Source organism: Lethenteron reissneri, chromosome 23 (genome assembly GCF_015708825.2).
Source record: "Lethenteron reissneri isolate LAM-NWPU_2019-01 chromosome 23, ASM1570882v1, whole genome shotgun sequence".
NCBI lineage: Eukaryota > Metazoa > Chordata > Hyperoartia > Petromyzontiformes > Petromyzontidae > Lethenteron > Lethenteron reissneri.
The window spans coordinates 13,644,661-13,662,966 of record NC_083801.1 but is presented as its reverse complement, the minus strand read 5'-3'; the positions used below and the strand labels follow the sequence as shown (position 1 = coordinate 13,662,966).

The 18,306-nt window shown below is 40.6% G+C and overlaps 1 protein-coding gene across 3 annotated transcripts; it reads left to right on the top strand.

The window, feature by feature from the left end:
• Window positions 1-2,313: 2,313 nt before the first annotated feature.
• On the top strand, window positions 2,314-18,135 carry LOC133346029 (protein mono-ADP-ribosyltransferase PARP15-like). 3 transcript variants are annotated; one of them, XM_061557292.1, is made up of 7 exons: window positions 7,944-8,137; window positions 12,171-12,395; window positions 13,136-13,232; window positions 13,434-13,553; window positions 15,365-15,424; window positions 15,630-15,800; window positions 16,662-18,135. In XM_061557292.1, the coding sequence occupies exons 2-7, from the start codon at window positions 12,297-12,299 to the stop codon at window positions 16,823-16,825; spliced, it is 711 nt and encodes a 236-aa protein (XP_061413276.1). In that variant the 5' UTR covers window positions 7,944-8,137; window positions 12,171-12,296; the 3' UTR covers window positions 16,826-18,135. The 3 variants fall into 3 exon arrangements, with proteins under 3 accessions (XP_061413277.1, XP_061413275.1, XP_061413276.1); XM_061557291.1 differs by lacking the exons at window positions 13,136-13,232; window positions 13,434-13,553; window positions 15,365-15,424; window positions 15,630-15,800; window positions 16,662-18,135 and adding exons at window positions 2,317-2,540; window positions 2,855-3,386; window positions 4,574-4,755; window positions 5,097-7,304 and having other exon boundaries at window positions 7,912-8,137; window positions 12,171-12,342; XM_061557293.1 differs by lacking the exons at window positions 7,944-8,137; window positions 12,171-12,395; window positions 13,136-13,232; ... (2 more) ...; window positions 15,630-15,800; window positions 16,662-18,135 and adding exons at window positions 2,314-2,540; window positions 2,855-3,386; window positions 4,574-4,747; window positions 5,097-5,254.
• The last annotated feature ends 171 nt before the right edge of the window (window positions 18,136-18,306 follow it).

Here is an 18,306-nt window from a genome sequence, read left to right as displayed (position 1 = left end):
GACGTCATATTTGAGGGGGAGGTCTGACTTTTTGTGACGCCGTGTGACGAGGGTGGGGGGGGGGTCAAAAATCGTCCAAAATCGCGTGACGTCATTTATGGACGGCCCCTAACGACATTTGCGCGGGATACAACAATAGGGGTGCGCAGTCAGGTGGTGTGATGTCGGCACGCACGAACCCGTCGAGTTTTGAACATATACTGTACATGTTTTTATCAAAACCACCACGATTCATGGGCAGATAGCCGATAGGTATCCACGTTCCCTAATTTGTTTCCACTCTCCTCTGTCTTGATCTACAGACTAAATTAACCTGTTGATTATGGATGGGGTAGGCCATGTAAGGTGACAGTCGTTCCTTCATGCAGTTCATTATTATTACCAAGTCAGCTCGTCAATCAAGACGATGCATTGCTGTCCAGAAATACAATCAGGGGGATTTCTCTTCCGTCCGTCCAGATGCCACTCACATTAGATTAGATTTAGAAGTCACCATTGACGTCAGGCAAATCACGCATGCTCTGATCTGAGTTACAATGGCTCGCTACATTGCAGCCATGTCTCTACCATCCTGCGCTTGCATTCGACCATCGCAACTCTTGTTCGCAAGTACAGAAAGACCCCGTTGAGTGCCCAAGATGCATTCCTGGAGAAGTGAGCATTAATCGAAACAGCACGATAACGGGTCTTATTGTAGACATGGGGATACGTTCCCGATAAGTTATTTCTATCCTGATGTAAAGCTTTCGTGACTTCAGGGATTCATATTCTTGGTTCTTTCGGTAAAGTCACGTAGAAGGGAAATAATAAAATAATAAAAATATTAAACAAAATTCTCACGACGTTTCGATTGCAACACAAACCATCATCATCAGGCGTGAAATCCACAACAAAATGCATTGTTTTATATTTTATTCTTTTATTATTTCCCTTCTACGTGACTTTACCGAAAGAACCAAGAATATATTTCGATCCTATTAACAATGAGGACTTCATTTGGGTAGCGCTAATAATACTAATTGTGGTGGTAAACGTAACTTAATGAATAAACTATTTATTCAAACATCACTATTCTGTACTGTTTTCAAGAGTGCATAAGACTCCACGGCAGCGGTAGGAGGTGAGATTGTTGGAGCTGATGCGCTTCCAATCCGGTCCATTCTCGGAGACGATCTCCGAGAACTCCGTGATCTTGCCGATGCCCCAAGTCGACATTTCTTTGGTGAGGTTTCTTTTCAGCTGGAGTCTGAGACTCTGTCCAGTTCTCGTGAATTCTCACCTGGCTAAACGCACCATAATAACATTCAAATAAGACTAAAATCTGTTTTTCAACTATTTAATTTGTATATTCTAAAGATAACAGAACGCTCTGTATCATATACAAGTGGCGTTAAAACACAGTGCCGAAGTCTACTATGTTTTAACGTGACTGGGGGCGTCAGGACTTTGGTCCCATCACCACTGGCTAAAAAAAACATCGAAATACATTCACGTGTGCATGTTACAGTGCGGCACAAGAAAAACAACGAACTCGCGATGATATTCGCGATAAATTGTGGGGGGAGCGACAGTGGAGTGGTTGGCAACGCTGCGCAATGAACCCGGCCCCAACACCCAGTGACGATTATCTGAACCGGTCATGGGCCTCTTCTAGGTCGACTCAGCTTTAAACGAGTACCTGGTGCGGCCTGCAGTAAACCTACGCCACTGGGGAGACAAAGGCGGCCGGGCGTGGTGCTGGCCACCCCTCCCGTCCTTTATAGGTGCTCGCTAACAGCACTTGTTTAATTAACTACACGGGGGTGGGGGGCTATTTGTCTTTGTAACCCTTTGGGAATCCCCGTGAGTGCCGGCGACATTTCGGAGTCGGTGCCGAACGCTCCACGCCGCACGCACTCGACTCGTGAACAAATCGATTCTCCCGTAAGGGGCCGTCCATAAATGACGTCACGCACCTAGGGGGGGAGGGGTCAGACATTTGTGACGATGTGTGACCAGGGGGGGAGGTTGAGAAATGTGACGTTACATAAAATGCGCAACTTTAAATAAATATAGACAACACGTTCTACTTAATTAAATAGACTTTTTAATAAATGTTTTCTCCTACAACATCAGAGTGCAGCGGCACATTAAATACGCACTACAATGACAATAGTTTAAAGCGATTTGAAGCACGTGTTTTATTTTCAAAATGGAAATATGGTTTTGGAGGGGGGGGGGGCAGAGCTTTGTGACGTCATATTTGAGGGGGGGGTGTCTGACTTTTTGTGACGCCGTGTGACGAGGGGGGGGGGGGTCAAAAATCGTCTAAAATCGCGTGACGTCATTTATGGACGGCCCTTAACGCGGCGCGATCGTCTCCGGCGTTCCGTGAGTCGTCGTCGTCGTTGTTGTCGTTGTTGCCCATCGTGTTCCACGCCTCCGCTGTGAGCCGAGGGCGTTCAAACTCCGGGGTTCCAGTCCCAGATGAGAGGCGAGTTGCGGCTGCGGCGGGGAGCGAGGCCACTCGCCCTCCAGGATCGCACTTCCAGTGTTGGGGGGTATGTGTCATCGACAGCTGTTCATAATTGACACTTGTTAACTGAGTGTACGTGAGTTGACTACATTATCCTGAGCGGCAGCAGCAGTGTGTGTGTGTGAACGTGTCTTCGTTTAACGCGGCGCGCGTCGTTGTCATTGGCGTGAACGATTGTGTAACGAACACAAAAAAGGGGAAGTTGGTGTTGTTCTGGGTTTAGTTTCGAAACGCGTAGCAAAGAGACATTTTGTAAAGACTGAACAGGCAACGCAGCTAAGTGACTCCGTGTTGTGTCCGTGTCTTTGTGTTTTGTCAATTGCTCCCCGGCCTTTATAGGTACTTGCTAAGAGCACTTGCCCCAGCAGTCTGCTAAGACTGTACGAGAGATCTTTGTCCCCCCTGAATTAAAAACTAAAGCGGCTGCACATTTTGACGTGGATTGCTGAGAAGGTGTTAGTAGAGAAAACGTCTCAGGAACCTCGGTCAAGAATACAGGTGATGGTAGTAATACCTCCGAGTTAATAAGCATCGTAATGAGTCGTGATTAGTCCAGACAGTCGAGGACAACGAGTGACAAAACGAGTGAATACGGACGGCATCGGGCAGGATTTGATTGACAGGATGGAGAGGGGCCAAACAGCTTTGGCACCCGATGTCGGACGAACGGCCGACGACACGAGTTCACAGGTGCAGCTGATGGAGGAGACTGCTGTGCTTGTGGAGAACCTGCCTCGAGACCTGGACAAGGCACTCAAGGGGAAACTGCAGAAATATTTCCAGAGCAAGCGGTCGGGTGGTGGGGAGTGCCAGCTGATCTCTCACCGGGACTCAACGCGTAAAGCCATCGTGAAATTCACCTCTAAACAAGGTATGGCAGAGCAGGGTGCCTAAACTGTCGCACACAGCTACACAATGATGTGCATTTTTATAATGATATTGTATCCTTACCTCTGTTGCTACATTGCCATTTGTCTCTGCCTATGCGCTTGTTTCTTTGCATTTCCAATTATCTCTCTGTCTCTTTGTATGTATGGTGTCGTTTGTATCTGGTTCTGGAACTCCATCTCAGCCTCTTGCTGTGCAATAAACATTGTACTGGATATTATCTCAAAAATAGCAAAAACAAAAATCTCACATTTATTTTACAATATGATACAAGGGAGGTGTTTGTTTTGCTAATTTCGAGAAAATTAGCAAATTGAGTCAGTTTTAACCGGTTCTTAATAAACGGTTATCCGAAAATGAATCGTCCGATACTCTTGAACCAATTGAATCATATTAACAGGTTCAACTGGTTTTCGGTTAACCCAAACTTTATCCAAAACCAATCAGTTAGACTTCCTGATTTAAAGACACCACTGTCCAACTTGCATGTGCAATAATTACCTGTAAAGACAAAGTTACGCAGACAATACGTTTCCATATAGTATCTGTCTCTCCACATAAAAGTATACTTACACAGCCACTGGCCCCACGGCCTTCTGGGAGTGCAGACTCTCAAGAGCACTGATTAAAAACAAGTAAATTCTGGACCAATTTTAAAATAGTGGCTCATCAGCTAGCTTAACTGATGCTGTTGGTGAATTTTCAGATGTTATTGACAAGGCATGGTCCCAGTGCAATATTAAACGATAACACATCACACAATGCTTTTGAAATTATGCACTCCCAGAAGGTCATTGGGCTGGTGGTTGTGTAAACAAAAATATGTATTTTTTCGTGTAGACATATGAAGGAGACAATTTTCTGCACATCCATTTTGATCACTTACATTCTCCACAACGACACATTATTTGTATTGTGTAAAGACTAATGACTGAACTGTTAACTTTGGTTACAAATTATTTATATATCTGAGTTCAATTCCCATTTCTCTTTGTTTGGGGGCAAAACGTGACTCATGCTTTTTCTTCCAACAAAGGACTAACACTTTTTAATAAAAGTCAGATATGGAGAGATTATAAGATTCACTTTCATTAAATGCAAAAACTGTAATGTGATTTACAAGATATACCAATCTTAATAATTTGGAAGAATATCATTCTTTCTTTGCAGTGCGGGACAGTGTCTTAGCTAAAGGTGAGCACGTGATTGAGGTGTCCAGTGATGAGAAGGTGGAGGTGCACGTCACTGCTTTCACGGCCTCACCAGCAACTCCTGCGGAGCCTGGAGCATCCAATAAAGAAAAGTCAAATGATGAGGATTTATCAACCTCGGCAAATAACAAAAGTGAAGTGGTAACCATCTCTCTGTATTCATTAACAGGAAGCACTGCAGACGCATACCTGAACCATTATAATGTTTAAAGTTGCATTATGACATTAAGCAGTAATGATCTAAATTCGCCAAGCTAGTTGAAATGAACAATATGTATGTTAGAATTTATAGGGCAGTTTAGATATTATTTTTGTATGGGACGATGGAACAGAAGGTTATGTAATTTTAAAAATTCGATGTTTGATAGCTGAAGTGCAGGCAGATTAAATACTATGGGAGGCATGTAAAGAATGGCATTGACACCATTTCTTTTGCTGCTTACATTATATGAATCTTCTCATTAACCCATTATCTTCAACAGAGTGAAAAGACAAAGGAGAACACATCGAATAAATCAACAGATAAGCCCGAGCAACCCAAGCCATTGGAGGAGAAATTGAATCCATATTTGCTGAAGTTTATCACATCGAATGAAGAGCACAGGTCAAAGCTGGACAGAGCCCTGGCAAAATCCAGATGCAAAATCAAGACGGTGAATTTTGACACCATCTGGCTCTTACCAGATAATGAGTCCATCACAGACCACAATGAATGGCAAGGTTCGGTTACAAAGATGTTTACACAATTTACCGAGGGCTATGCTCATGAAACAATAACATGCACAGAAAAAGAATGGAAGGAGATAGAAAGAAAGAGTGAGCAAAAAAGTGATGTAGAAGTTTTGTATATGAATGGCATACAACTGACGGGGAAATCTGATGAAGTACAAAAAGTTAAACAAGACATCATGATCGAGTTTAATCAAGGTAGTTTATCTATGAACATTGAACCTCATTATTTTGATTTGCTACAAGATGACCTCTGCAGGAGGTTTCCAGATGTACAATTTCACATGAAGAGCAACACATTATGCCTCAAGGGAGATTCCAGAAAACTTAATGATGTGAATAAATACATTGATGTCAGTTTACAGGACTCCGATAAAAAGACATGTAGCTTTGGAAGTTATCTGAACAACTTTTTGAGAAAAACCAACCTCAGAGCCTTGGTGCAAACGCACTTTACTGGTAATGAAATCAAAGCCCTTTGTGATTTTGATGAAAATGAAATCTACATTTATTCACTTGAGGGTCATGCTGAAAAGGCCCATGACATTTTAAATCTAATTTTAAAGGATCTGCTTTTTCCAGTTACTAAAAAGCATGTAGCTGTCATGAAAAGTGAACAGTGGAATTTTTTCTTTCAAAAACTACAGCAAAATGTTTCTGAGGGAAAATATAACTGCATATTTAGTACAATAGAGCACAAAGATGGGACCAGTAGTGCGATTAACATTGCAGGGATAGCAGAGGCAGTAGAAAAGGCAGATAAGGAGTTGACAAGCTATTTCAAAGACAACACTGCTGAAGAAATAATTCATTTTCAGAATGAAGCATTGTGCAGTTGCATTATTGAATACATGAAGATCATCGGACATCCTGCATTCAAAAGTGTTTCTATAGAAAGGCACGATTCACTGATGGATATCGTTATTATGGGCCACAGTGAAGAGGTAGAGAAACACAAGCAGTCTATAAATGATGTGGTTTCAAAAATCAACAAAGAAGTTGGGGGAAATGAGAATGGGGTACCAGATGCAAAGAGCATCTCTATGTTCTTAGATACATACAGAGGGCGTAACTCTCGATTTCTTACTCAGAATCATGAAGAATTTGCTTCAGTGGCAGATGCTTCAGAAAGACCAACTCAACAAAGGCCTCCTGTAACATTGCCTGGCAAGCGATTTCTGTTTGTGCATGAAGACGACATTTTAAATATGAATGTGGATGTGATTGTAAATGCAGCAAATGAAGATTTAAAACATTTGGGGGGGCTCGCTAAAGTACTGTCTGATGCAGGAGGTACAGTCATTCAGCAGGAGAGTGATTCTTACGTCAAAAAGCATGGAAAAGTGCCTATAGGAGAGTTGGCCATAGCGGGGCCAGGCCACCTGCCATGCAAGAAGGTGTTTCATGCTGTCGGACCCGAATGGGGAGATTACCGGTATAATACATCTCTAGGAATTATGCTTCTTGAAATGGTTATCAAAAATGTGTTAGAGACGGCTGATAAAGAAGGTTTCAAATCCATTGCAATTCCTGCCATTAGTGCTGGAATATTTGCCTTTCCATTGGATATCTGCACTGAAACATTTTGCCGTGCTATTTTTGACTACTGTAAAAGTACCCAGGATTTGGACATCACCCTGACTGATATTCACATCGTGGATGTTAATCATGAATTTATTTCTAAATTGAGAAAAACTATCGAGCTTCCAATGAATTGTAGGGACCGATCAGAAGAGCAATCAAGTAACACCCATGAAATGCAGGATGAAGAAGAGGATGCGGGCCAAAACCAAGAATGTAATTTTGCTAATTATAGCACTGAAGATAAAGTCACTGATTGGGAAAATCGTAAAGCAAAGGATGAATCTTCATTAAAAATGGACGACACTGAAAACAACATGTTTTTCACCCATGAAGGGAGACGTATACAAGTTGTAAACGGAAATATCGAAGACCAACGTGTAAGTTGTTTTCTGGCACCATTAAGCTTTTGTACAATCTCTGTCAAATGCTTTACTTCTAAGATAGGTATTGGGTGGCACTCAACTCTATATTGAATCCTGAGCCAGTGTTGGAGTGTCCACACTCGTATGGTGGTTATCCATCTCCACAAGACAACCACTGTTTAATGCTTACATAGTGGTACATATTTTAATGACCCAGGAGGAATGATTGGCTAATTCAACCTGTGACTTGAGATTTACATTTTCACTAGGTAAGTTGGGTGCATCTACCAATCAAATACCTATGTGGAGAAAAATATTTAAGTGATCTTCCACACTTAAAACCACACTGATGTTTGAGACCGTATGTGTTAATGTATTATTGTTATTTTAACATTTACCCAGAAAAGCCTCGCTGAACCCCAAGACTCTTGCTAAGTTTTGCATTTGAATGCAAAATTTTTGTGTTTTTTTCCAAAATGAGTTATTTGCAAATACATTTTATCATTCAACACATGCCATAAACTTGCAAGTTATGTGTGTCCTCCACCCTAACATTGAGCTTTATAATATATTAAATAGTGTAATGTTCAAATAATGTTTATGAGCAACGTGTTTCTTTCAGACTGACATTATCGTGAAATCCACATCTGTTGCGATGAAGCTCGACAATGGAGGCGCAGCATCTGCTGCTCATCGCAAAGCTGGGCCTTCACTCCAGGATGAACTTCACAGAAAAAAAATTCACCTTGGTCATGGATCCATCATAAGCATTGACAACGCACAATCTCATCTCTCTTACAAGAAAGTATACCAGTATTGCTGTGCAACCTGATGAAAAAAACAAATCGGTAAGTGGCCTTGTTGTCTGCTAAATTTAGGAAGACAAAAGTAACATTTTAAGTGTCTGCATGCTCACTTGAGCATTGGGTTGTGCCCTAAGCCAGTCAGAGATTCTGCATTCTCGCGGTTGTATGCGACTGTAGTTTACCAATTTTATACTGTACCATGTTGCTTTTCATACAGCCACATGGATCTCTGCTTGATCTCTAAAGTAACGGCATAAATTGGTTGATTTCCACCAAGGCTGCTCAATCCTGTTCAAATGTCTCAGAGATCAAACATTTGCTGAATTTGATCCAACCAATCATGAGCATGTGGGCCGGATGAATGTCATGTTGTGACAATTGGCACATTTCACTGCGAAGAGACCAGGTGGGAAACAACATGCCCAGCCGGTTAATATATGTGCATAAATAATGGCTTTTAAACTCCACCACTATTATACAAAATCACGTATTTATAACAAATGGATGCTAATGGTGCCTTAGTCTTGTTTTATGAGATGCACCATTTTCATTCTAGTATTGTTATTGTCTACTTTATTTTGTCTATGTATATCTAATTTGTTGACACTGGCCTGTCTGTATGTCTGCATGTCTGCCGTTACCTGTTCCTCTGCTCTGACTGTGTATGCTGTGCACACGCACCGTACGTATGTACTGTGCCATGCTATATTTTATCTTGCTTTCTTCCCTCTTACGGTGGAGTGATCAATCAGCATGGCTGGATTTCCAAGATGTGAATTGTGATTAAGCTGAAATTGATGCTCTACTCAGGGAATTACCATTTTCATGGAGCAATACATTTTGAGTGCTTGAAAAGATATGTCAGTCTCACTTGGGAATTGTTCTTCATCAGAACACACCACTTGTCAAGCCGCCGGCATCCTGTGAATCATTTACTACTATATTTACCCCAAGAGTGTCAGTGTGTAACGTGCGTGACGTAACTCCACGTCGACCAGCCCCCCTCATTAATAATCATGAACAGGTGACGTCCTCGACATGGACCGGCCCCTCATTAATAATCATGAGTGGATGACGTCACTCCGCATGCAGAACACCCCCCCCCCCCTCATTAATAATCATGAGCAGGTGACGTCACTCCACAGCGAACAGCTCCCCTCATTAATAAGCATTAACAGGTGACTTCCTCCAAATGTACACCCCCACCATTACTAATTAACGGGAGACGTCACTCCTCCCCCCCTCCTCAGGGTCAACTGACAGCCCTCACTACAAAGGCAGAGCCCTCGCGTCACGCGATCTCCGTAATGCTATTGAGACATCGAAGTAAAAAGGACGTCGTGATGAACACGGGATTATAACCTTTAAATGAAATAGGTCTGTGTCACCGCGGCCTTACAAATTGCACACGAATTGATGCAATGAATATCACGTCGCGGTCTGCTTTTCGCTTCCAAGTTTCAGATCTACTGCAATACACCTGTCCTTGGACGGGCAAAAGGCTAGTAAGAAATGTTCTTCCAGCCTCTGCTATAGGTTTCAAACAACTCACATCAATGTGTACGAAAAGCACTTAGCCGTGTGCATTATGCGAAAAACATAAATAGTTCCTGAAGAACCGCATTTGGTACTCTAAATGTTGGGCCCGATGTCACTGTTCTTGTTCTGTGCTAATGCACCATGGTTCTACCTTGTAAACTAGCTTGTTAACTGGCTAAATGGGACTTTGCGTGTAACCGATAAACATTGATAAAATAATTGTAACTACCTTTCATGTGTAAGGACAGTAGGGCTCCCCGTGGCTACTAATTAACGTGCCGGGAACAGGCAGGGTCACGTAAGGGTAATGTGGGATCCTAAGTGGTCGTTAATAGTAATTGAGACAGACAGACAGGGCCAGGTGCGGTGAGAGAGTGTTGGGAAAAGAGGCGAGGCCAGGTCGTGAGGGGGATAAAAGCCTGCGTGGAAAAGGGCTCTGGGCTGCTGTTGTGGGGGAACCAAGGAGCTGTCGTCTTCATCATCTTGGATTAGGCACCTTGTAGTTTTGGAAGGCTTGAGTTTTATTGTCTCCGTGACTGCTACGCGTCCGCTCCTGTGTAGCCAGCCAACTACACAGGGAGTGTCGCGTAGAGTCACGGAAGTTACCCAGGTGTAGATACTATGGGGACCTCATTTGCCAGTAAAAATATGATAATTGGTTCTTTACCCTTCTATCTGGCAACAAAACTGACACCTTTTTGCAAGGAGTCATGTTTGCATAGACCGCAATACCTGCAGTCATAATACAAACAAAAGAACATAACTCTGATAATGTGCACTGTCCTTGAAGTTGATTGGTCCACACCCGAGACAGCTTTCCTTCGAGCCTAGTCTCATAAAAGCTGTCTCGGGTGTGGACCAATCAACTTCAAGGACAGTGCACATTATCAGAGTTATGTTCTTTTGTTTGTATTATGACTGCAGGTATTGCGGTCTATGCAAACATGACTCCTTGCAAAAAGGTGTCAGTTTTGTTGCCAGATAGAAGGGTAAAGAACCAATTATCAGGTGTATATACTCACGGTTACTCGTTAAGTTATCAGTGAGTCGGTGGACTTAATTCACAATAAATATACATATAACTGAACAAGACAGTGTATCTGAGAGCTACATTACACATGCAGCAGTGATACACTTTTACACGTTGGGGCCCATTAGCTTGGCTAATACCAACAATCAAATATTATCAATGATGAAAAAAACCCATCGTAACAGAAAATCGCTGCTGGTAGGAAAACCGCAAGTTCCAAGCGATGCACAGAAACGTACAAAAATCTGAGCATTGTTTTTTTTTTAAACATGTTTTATTAGAACGCACTGATTTTTCTGTTGTGATGGGTTTCTCGTTATTTACAGATTCGATTATAGTCGGCCTCTTCCAGCAGATCTCTGGCAAGTTTCAATGTTCTCTACCAATATGGGAATTGTACCTGTTGTTTTGATTTGTATACATGATTTGTGAACACATGTTGAAATGACATGGGACCTTGAAAAAGAATAGGTTTTACCCTTTATGGTAATAAAATAGATGTTAAGACGTTCAAACACCAAATAGATACCTTTTTCAAGGAATCACGTCTGCACTAACCACATGTACTTGTGGTAAAACATGCAAACAAACAGTGTTCTGATAATGCATGCAATGTTTTTGAAACTGGTTGGCCTACACCAGAGACAGCCTTCCTTATGCCCTTGTCTCACCAATGTCAGACCAGAGAACGCGAAAAGGCAAACAGTACAGTACAATCTTGATTTGAAGCTTTCATGACTGCAGGAATCCATACTCCTTGGTTCTTTAGGTAAAGTCACGTAGTTAGAAATACAATAAATTAAAACAAATCACGACGTTTCGATCGCCTGATGACGACCGCTTGTGTCCCGATCGAAACGTCGTGATTTATTTTATTTCTAACTACGTGACTTTACCGAAAGAACCAAAGAGTATAGTACAATGCAAGGAACAGAGCATTTATAGCTCGGGTTTAGTAGTTTTATCTATGGGACCTTTTTGATACTGGAAAAAAGATCCCATAGATATATACACTACGTATATGAATAAAGTTGCATGCATGCCTATAAGGATTATCTGCTTTACAATCCGGCCAGATTGTTCAATGGGTTGCTCAAAACAAGGCGGTTAAAGCCAGCGATGAGAGGATATTTGCTTTTTCACTTGGGCAGTGGCATCGTTGCGTTTGACGCTGCGAGGTGACTAAGTTATGCGTTTTGCTATCTCGTGGCATCACACGTTGCCGACGTTGGACATTGTGCACCGTATAACATCTAGTGTGGTTTTGAAGGTGGCGTTAATATCGATAATTAAATGCTTCCGAGGACAAAAGCACATGTGCAATCCTTACAAAATGTATGTACTGTATTTGTCTTGTTCTTCTCGTTTTATGAATTATGCTTTGGTTTATATTTTAGCTTTCAGTGTGGATCTTTAATTGTTTACAGGCCTTATCTGATAAAGTAAACAATGCTCACTCAATAACGATGTTTTTGCATGTTACTATTACATCATTGCACATTACAGCAGTCTGTGCACAACATTGTATTGGACTGCCTGAAGAAAGCCCATAAAGCCAAAGAGAGATCCATCTCCTTCACAGCCCTGGGCACTGGGAATTTAAACTGCCCACCACAGCAGGCTGCTCGTGCCATGATGTCAGCTGCCATCCAGTTCAGCAACCAGCATAAAGATGACACTCTTGAGCTCATTCAGTTTGTGATCTTAAGGTCAAAACCAGACATATATAAAGTAAGTGTACATTGCAATCCAGGTGTACACCACATTTTATGCCGTTGTCTTAAAAATCATACTCGTGCTGAGTTTGTGAAAGTAAAAAAATCCAAAGTTTGGACAGTCCTAAGTTCGTGGTAGAAGTTCCAAATTGGTATTGTCAGGACTCGTCTTTGTGGGACGATCACTTGATTCCCCCTAAAAAGGTGATCATCTACGCAAAGAAATAACATAGTTGTATTATACAGTGCACTATTATTTAATAACAGGTTTTTTTTTGTAACTCAGTAACACTTTTTTATGATTCTGCTATAACAGGACATACAATGTTTCATAAAGTACTCTGAAGTTAAATAGTATTGCAATGGAAAGCTGTGTTATAAAAAATGCATTATAATGTCACATTTCTCTAATTTGCGATTATGATTATGAAAAGTCAATAATTTTTACACACCAGAGATATGGTCGACAGTAAATGGTGGTGGGTTTTAATGACACATTTATATATTTACTCGATCTAACCCAAAAAACCTCTTATGGATGATATTGGTCGTGAAAGCCCTCGTGTTAAACAGTAAATGCTAATTTACTGCATCTCTATAAAAGGGCATATCCACAGGTAAAAAAACTGTGTTTTTACCTTAATTTTCCAAATGCCAAAATCGTTTGTGCTTTACATACACATTGAACATTTACCTGCCATTTTAAAAAAGAACCTGCTGCAGAGCCATTCATAAGTGAGCATTTTACTGTTACAGGCTTTTCAAAACGAAATATCGAGTGTCATATCGAAGATTTACTCCGAAGCCGCAGCGCCCAGCCGTAAGCAGGAAGAAAGGTTTCAAACTGGCGCAGGTACAACGTTAACGTGTTCTCTCGTGATTTTGGCACCTGCATGCATTCATTACAACAAAATCTAGTGACCATGTTTGCTTTTTATTTTAAAATATTAAGTCTCGGGGTCTAATTTTATCATCATGTGCATTTCAAGTAATTATTAAAGTTAAAAGGGAGTCTGTAGAAATGTTAAAATATTACAATTTTTCTACGTTGCAGAGCATAAGAAACTATTTAAAATACAGGGAATTACTGTTGAGCTGTGCAGTGGTGATATCACTCAAGAGAAGACAGACGCCATTGTCAACTCCACAGACGCTCGGATGACAATGCCCTCAGGTAACCCCGTGCCACACCAACAACAAAACAAATACTGCATTTGGAAGGATATATTTCAATAAAATGTACATGAAATAAAGAGTCTATTCGAACATTCAAAATGAAAGTTTCCTTTAAAGCCAACAATTGCGAGCCACTGAGATGCAATGGTTTAGTGGGACACTTTCACGGCAACAACTTTTGTACTCACACTTGGGTGTGCTAACAATGATGGATTTTTAGATAAAGTGAAGCTCTGCTTAATTGCTTGCAGATACAAGTAAAATTCCCTGGAGTACATGGTACAGTAGAAATCTATTGCTTCCCATTGAGGCATTCTGGTTTTACAAATGTTAAAAACCATGCGGTGGGTGGCTCTTTTATTCTTCATTACACATTGTAAAGAAACATTATTTGCAAATTTGCCATTGAAGATTAATACTGTTTTTATGGAAACTTTATATTCCGGGTAGGGAATTTTTTCCTGAATTTTAAACACCTTTGGAGGGCCGCACATTAACACGCACACAAAAATGTGAAACTGTTGGCAGGTCTAAAATCGAGCCCTCTGGTACTCGATGAGTGCGGCGAAGGTGCTGTGAGGCTTGGACATTGTTTGCAGGCTCGTTAGGAGTGGTAGGCCTTGTGGCCACGGGCTCCCCAAACCCCACTTGAGATCATTGTAGAGTCTATACAAGTAAACCCGTAAAAACAAAGTTTTTCACTCTAAATCCTTTATATGCGTGGCGGCTAGAGTTCTCTCGTCCTCTGGCTTGAGATGGCTGCAATCTATGGGTCAGATGATTGTCTGCCAGTATTAAGCAATTGGTAATTAAATATTTAATTTGTTTTCCCTAAACAGTGTAAAATTTTGGAAAAAAATTTTCACGAAAATTAATTGTCACACACAACGAGTCTGTGTGGAAAATGTCAGCTCGATTGGATCACGGGAAGTCGGTTAAAAAACGAGCGAAAGATTTGCACGGTCCTAAGCAAGCAAGCGAACTTAATATAAAGGATTTAAAAATATATTCGCCTGTGGAGGACGCGGGGATTGATCCCGCGACCTTTGGCATGGGAAACGAGGGCGCTACCAACTGCGCTACTCCACCACGGCCTGTGGAGGGGTTACGCTCTGGGCTCTTACACTCTGACGTTCAGCCAAAGCCATGAATGCGTTCTATTTGAATATATGTAAAATAAAAAAAATTTGCCTAAAAAGTGTAAAATTTTGGGAATTTTTTTTCACGAACAATAATTGTCTGGCACAACGAGTCTGTGTGGAAAATGTCAGCTCGATTGGATCACGGGAAGTGGGTTAAAAAACGACCGAAAGATTTGCACGGTCCTAAGCAAGCAAGCAAGCACGCGAACTTAATATTAAGGATTTAAAAATAGTACTGTACACTAGAGTATTTGTGTCAAATACATGTAGGAAATAAACATTTCTGGAATGCTGGTCCCTGATTGCTAATACATATAATTTGCCCAAGCCGACTTGCTCTGCAGGGAATTTACATTGATTTATGTGCAATATTTTTGATTTAACGTGCAACAGTTTTTTTCTACGATTTATATTTGCTTCATTGCTGTACTTAATTTAATTGTTTGGGGATTTTTTTATTTTGCAAATTAAGCTATTCTGATGTCTTGAGATTTCACTCGGTTAATTTATATGAACTCGACTTGTTTCACCCTGGTCTGTGCCGCAGTGTTGCCCCCTCGCTTCCCCATCAATCTCCTTCTACGCTAATATAAAAGATATACTGTTAGTTTTGTATAAGTGTCTTGAGATGCATAACTTGAATTTGTTGATTGTGTTACCATTCCAGGAATTTCCAATGCTATCCTTAAGGCTGCTGGACAAACGATTAAAGATGAATTCTTAAAAGGTAATTATTGTGTTCTTCGTGCATTTCCATTTGTTTGCTCATTAGTTGCTAATTATTCTCTTATAGCTTACATTTCTCTGGTCAAGAGTAGTTAATCAATATTCTTCTTTTAGATAAATATATTTTATTGGATTACATTTTTACGTGGCACTTTGTGACATTTCTTATTCGATCTGTTCTAATGTGTGTTCTTTCCCCATTGCAGAAGATCCCTCGTATGGAGACATTGTTGTGACCAAAGCAGGCCGTTTGAAATGCAAACATATTGTGCACATTGCAGGACTTCAGGATAATATTGAAAAAACATGTGAAGAAATACTACTTGAATGCCATCGGAGAAAAATTAAATCGGTGTCTTTTCCAGCTGTTGGTACAGGTACATATATTTTTTTATTAATACATTTTGTTGCCACTTAAGAATGGTGATGAAGCTTCTTCTCCAGAAGTTGTTCATAGAGAAACTCACCCGTTCCATTTGTTAAGGGCCAACATCATATATAAGCATTGCGCCATACACTCAATCGAGTATGGATTACGAAAATATTTGTGTAACTATGGACAAAACTCTTCAAACGTGATGACAATGACTACCCATCAAAGAATAAAGTGACTGGAGGAATTTAACTAAGATTATGTAGATTGTATATGAAGTGTACTGAATTCTTGGCCAATGACTAAGACCGACTAAACCAACGTTTTATAAATTTCGATTTAAAGCTTTCGTGACTGCAGGGATTCATCTTCTTGGTTCTTTCGGTAAAGTCACGTAGAAGGCAAATAATACAATAATAAAAATAAAACATAATAAAATATACAATTCTCACGACGTTTCGGCCACAGACCTGTTCTTCACCTGAGGACGGCTGCTTGCGTTGTGGCCGAAATGTCATGAGAATTGTATATTTTATTGTTTTATTTTGTATTATTTTATTATTTCCCTTCTACGTTACTTTACCGAAAGAATCAACGTTTTATAATTAAGAGTGGCTTATATTTTTACTCATCTAATTGACTAAACTAAGAAAATAACTGAGATGAAATTTACAGGCTAAGACTTTACTAAAATGGCGTGGGTTGTCAACGACTACACAAAGACTGACTAAAATGCTGAATAAATAAAGAGTTAGAGACATTTTTAGTTGCAGTAAATCAATATTAGTGTTCAAATGATATCAACACTTGAAACATAAATATCAAATGTCAATTCAACGGCCTACTGTCCATGTTGTTGCATCAGGTGTAGGGAACAAAAGCCATCAACAAGTCGCTGTCAACATGGTGAATGGAATTCACTTGTTTGCAGGAAGTTGCACAAGGCCAACTGTGACGAACATCCGTTTTGTATTCATTAATAAGGAGCTTCTGAACATATTCCAAGACGTCTTGAATGGAAAGTTTTAGTTTCAAACATCCCAGTTCTTTGCACCTAACACTTATGTAGTTGTGTTGTTTGCAGCCTTAGATTGAAAATAATATAAAATAACTTTGTTCCCTTTGGGGTTTTATTCACGTATTTGCATACCTATATATAATGAACATATGGTGATATTTGCTTTTAATGGTTTGTAAAGTAAAGGGGTCAGCAACGAAAATTACAATGAGCCATTGTTTTTTCCAAGTCGGTAAACAAATCTGAATATTTCAAGTGCCCCAATGCATGTTTAGACGAGACTGTGGTCCTGTATCGATAGCATCACAAAGCAATCCTTAAAGAGCCAATTGGTAATCATTAAAAGAGTGCGATTGAGAAGACATGCTGGAATTTGAAAGCCGCTGCATCATGGGTACGTTGGAGCTGCGGGTAATGTGATAAGCAATGCCAGTCTTGTGCCTGCAAAAAAAATGCCCATTGTTTATCGGGAGAGCGAAGATGTGTGGACTGTAAAGTTGGCTCCCGGGGAAGTTAGGAATTGGATAAACGAGCCATCACCGGCAATCAAATTGAACTCTTCCAACCAGACGGCAATGCCCAGCCAATGTTTATCAGAAAACGTGGTCGCATCACTGGCCTCGTAAATAATTACAGCATAACCAGATCAAAGCCCACGCCTCATAAATTTACATGAAATTCGAATTTATAAACTGCCGTTATTCCCCCAAAGTAAACATAAATCAATCCAAAATAATTTTCACATCCCTTCCCCCAAATTCCAAAGGTCTATATCCCCCTTTGTGAAGTGAGATGCAATCTGTTAATACATTAAATGTTTTTGAATCCTGCGTGTGTGTATTTCCATTATCGCCTTAACATGAAGAAGTAATGCGTGCAAGTAAACTGGTGCAGATGTCGAGTTTTATGTTCTGAAGAGCCCCAGGGAGATTCATTAGAGGGAATGGGGAGTGGGAAGCATGGAGAGGGAGGAGGTTATGGTTTGTAGCACTGTTGGCTCGAGAATCTGTGGAGCTGATGGATTAGTGAACTCGAGGTCAATGGTTTATTAATCCAGCAACCCAACCACAGCAGTGCAAAAGTTTAATGGTGCACCGTAATCACCTGTGCAACCAAGAAAGGTGCAAGAGCAGTGCTTGGTGTAAATCACAGGGAGGAGAAACTGCATCACTCAAAATCGTTCACACCTTGGTGATGACATCCATCAAATACAATACTATCCGGTCTGCCGCTGCTGTATATGCTCGTACGATGTTTATTCATGATAATGCAGTTTAACTTGTTTAAGCAACAAACTTTCAAATAAACATTTGCTCTTTAAGCTGTGATTCTTAATGTTTAATGCCTGGCAACCACATACAGTTCATATAATGTACAAGCGAATGCAGCCATATAATACCTTAACGATGGAAACACAGGGAGAGCTAACAGTGTTCCAAAAGCCGACAGACATTCATATTTTGTCACTTTCACCCTTACAAATAAAAGGCAT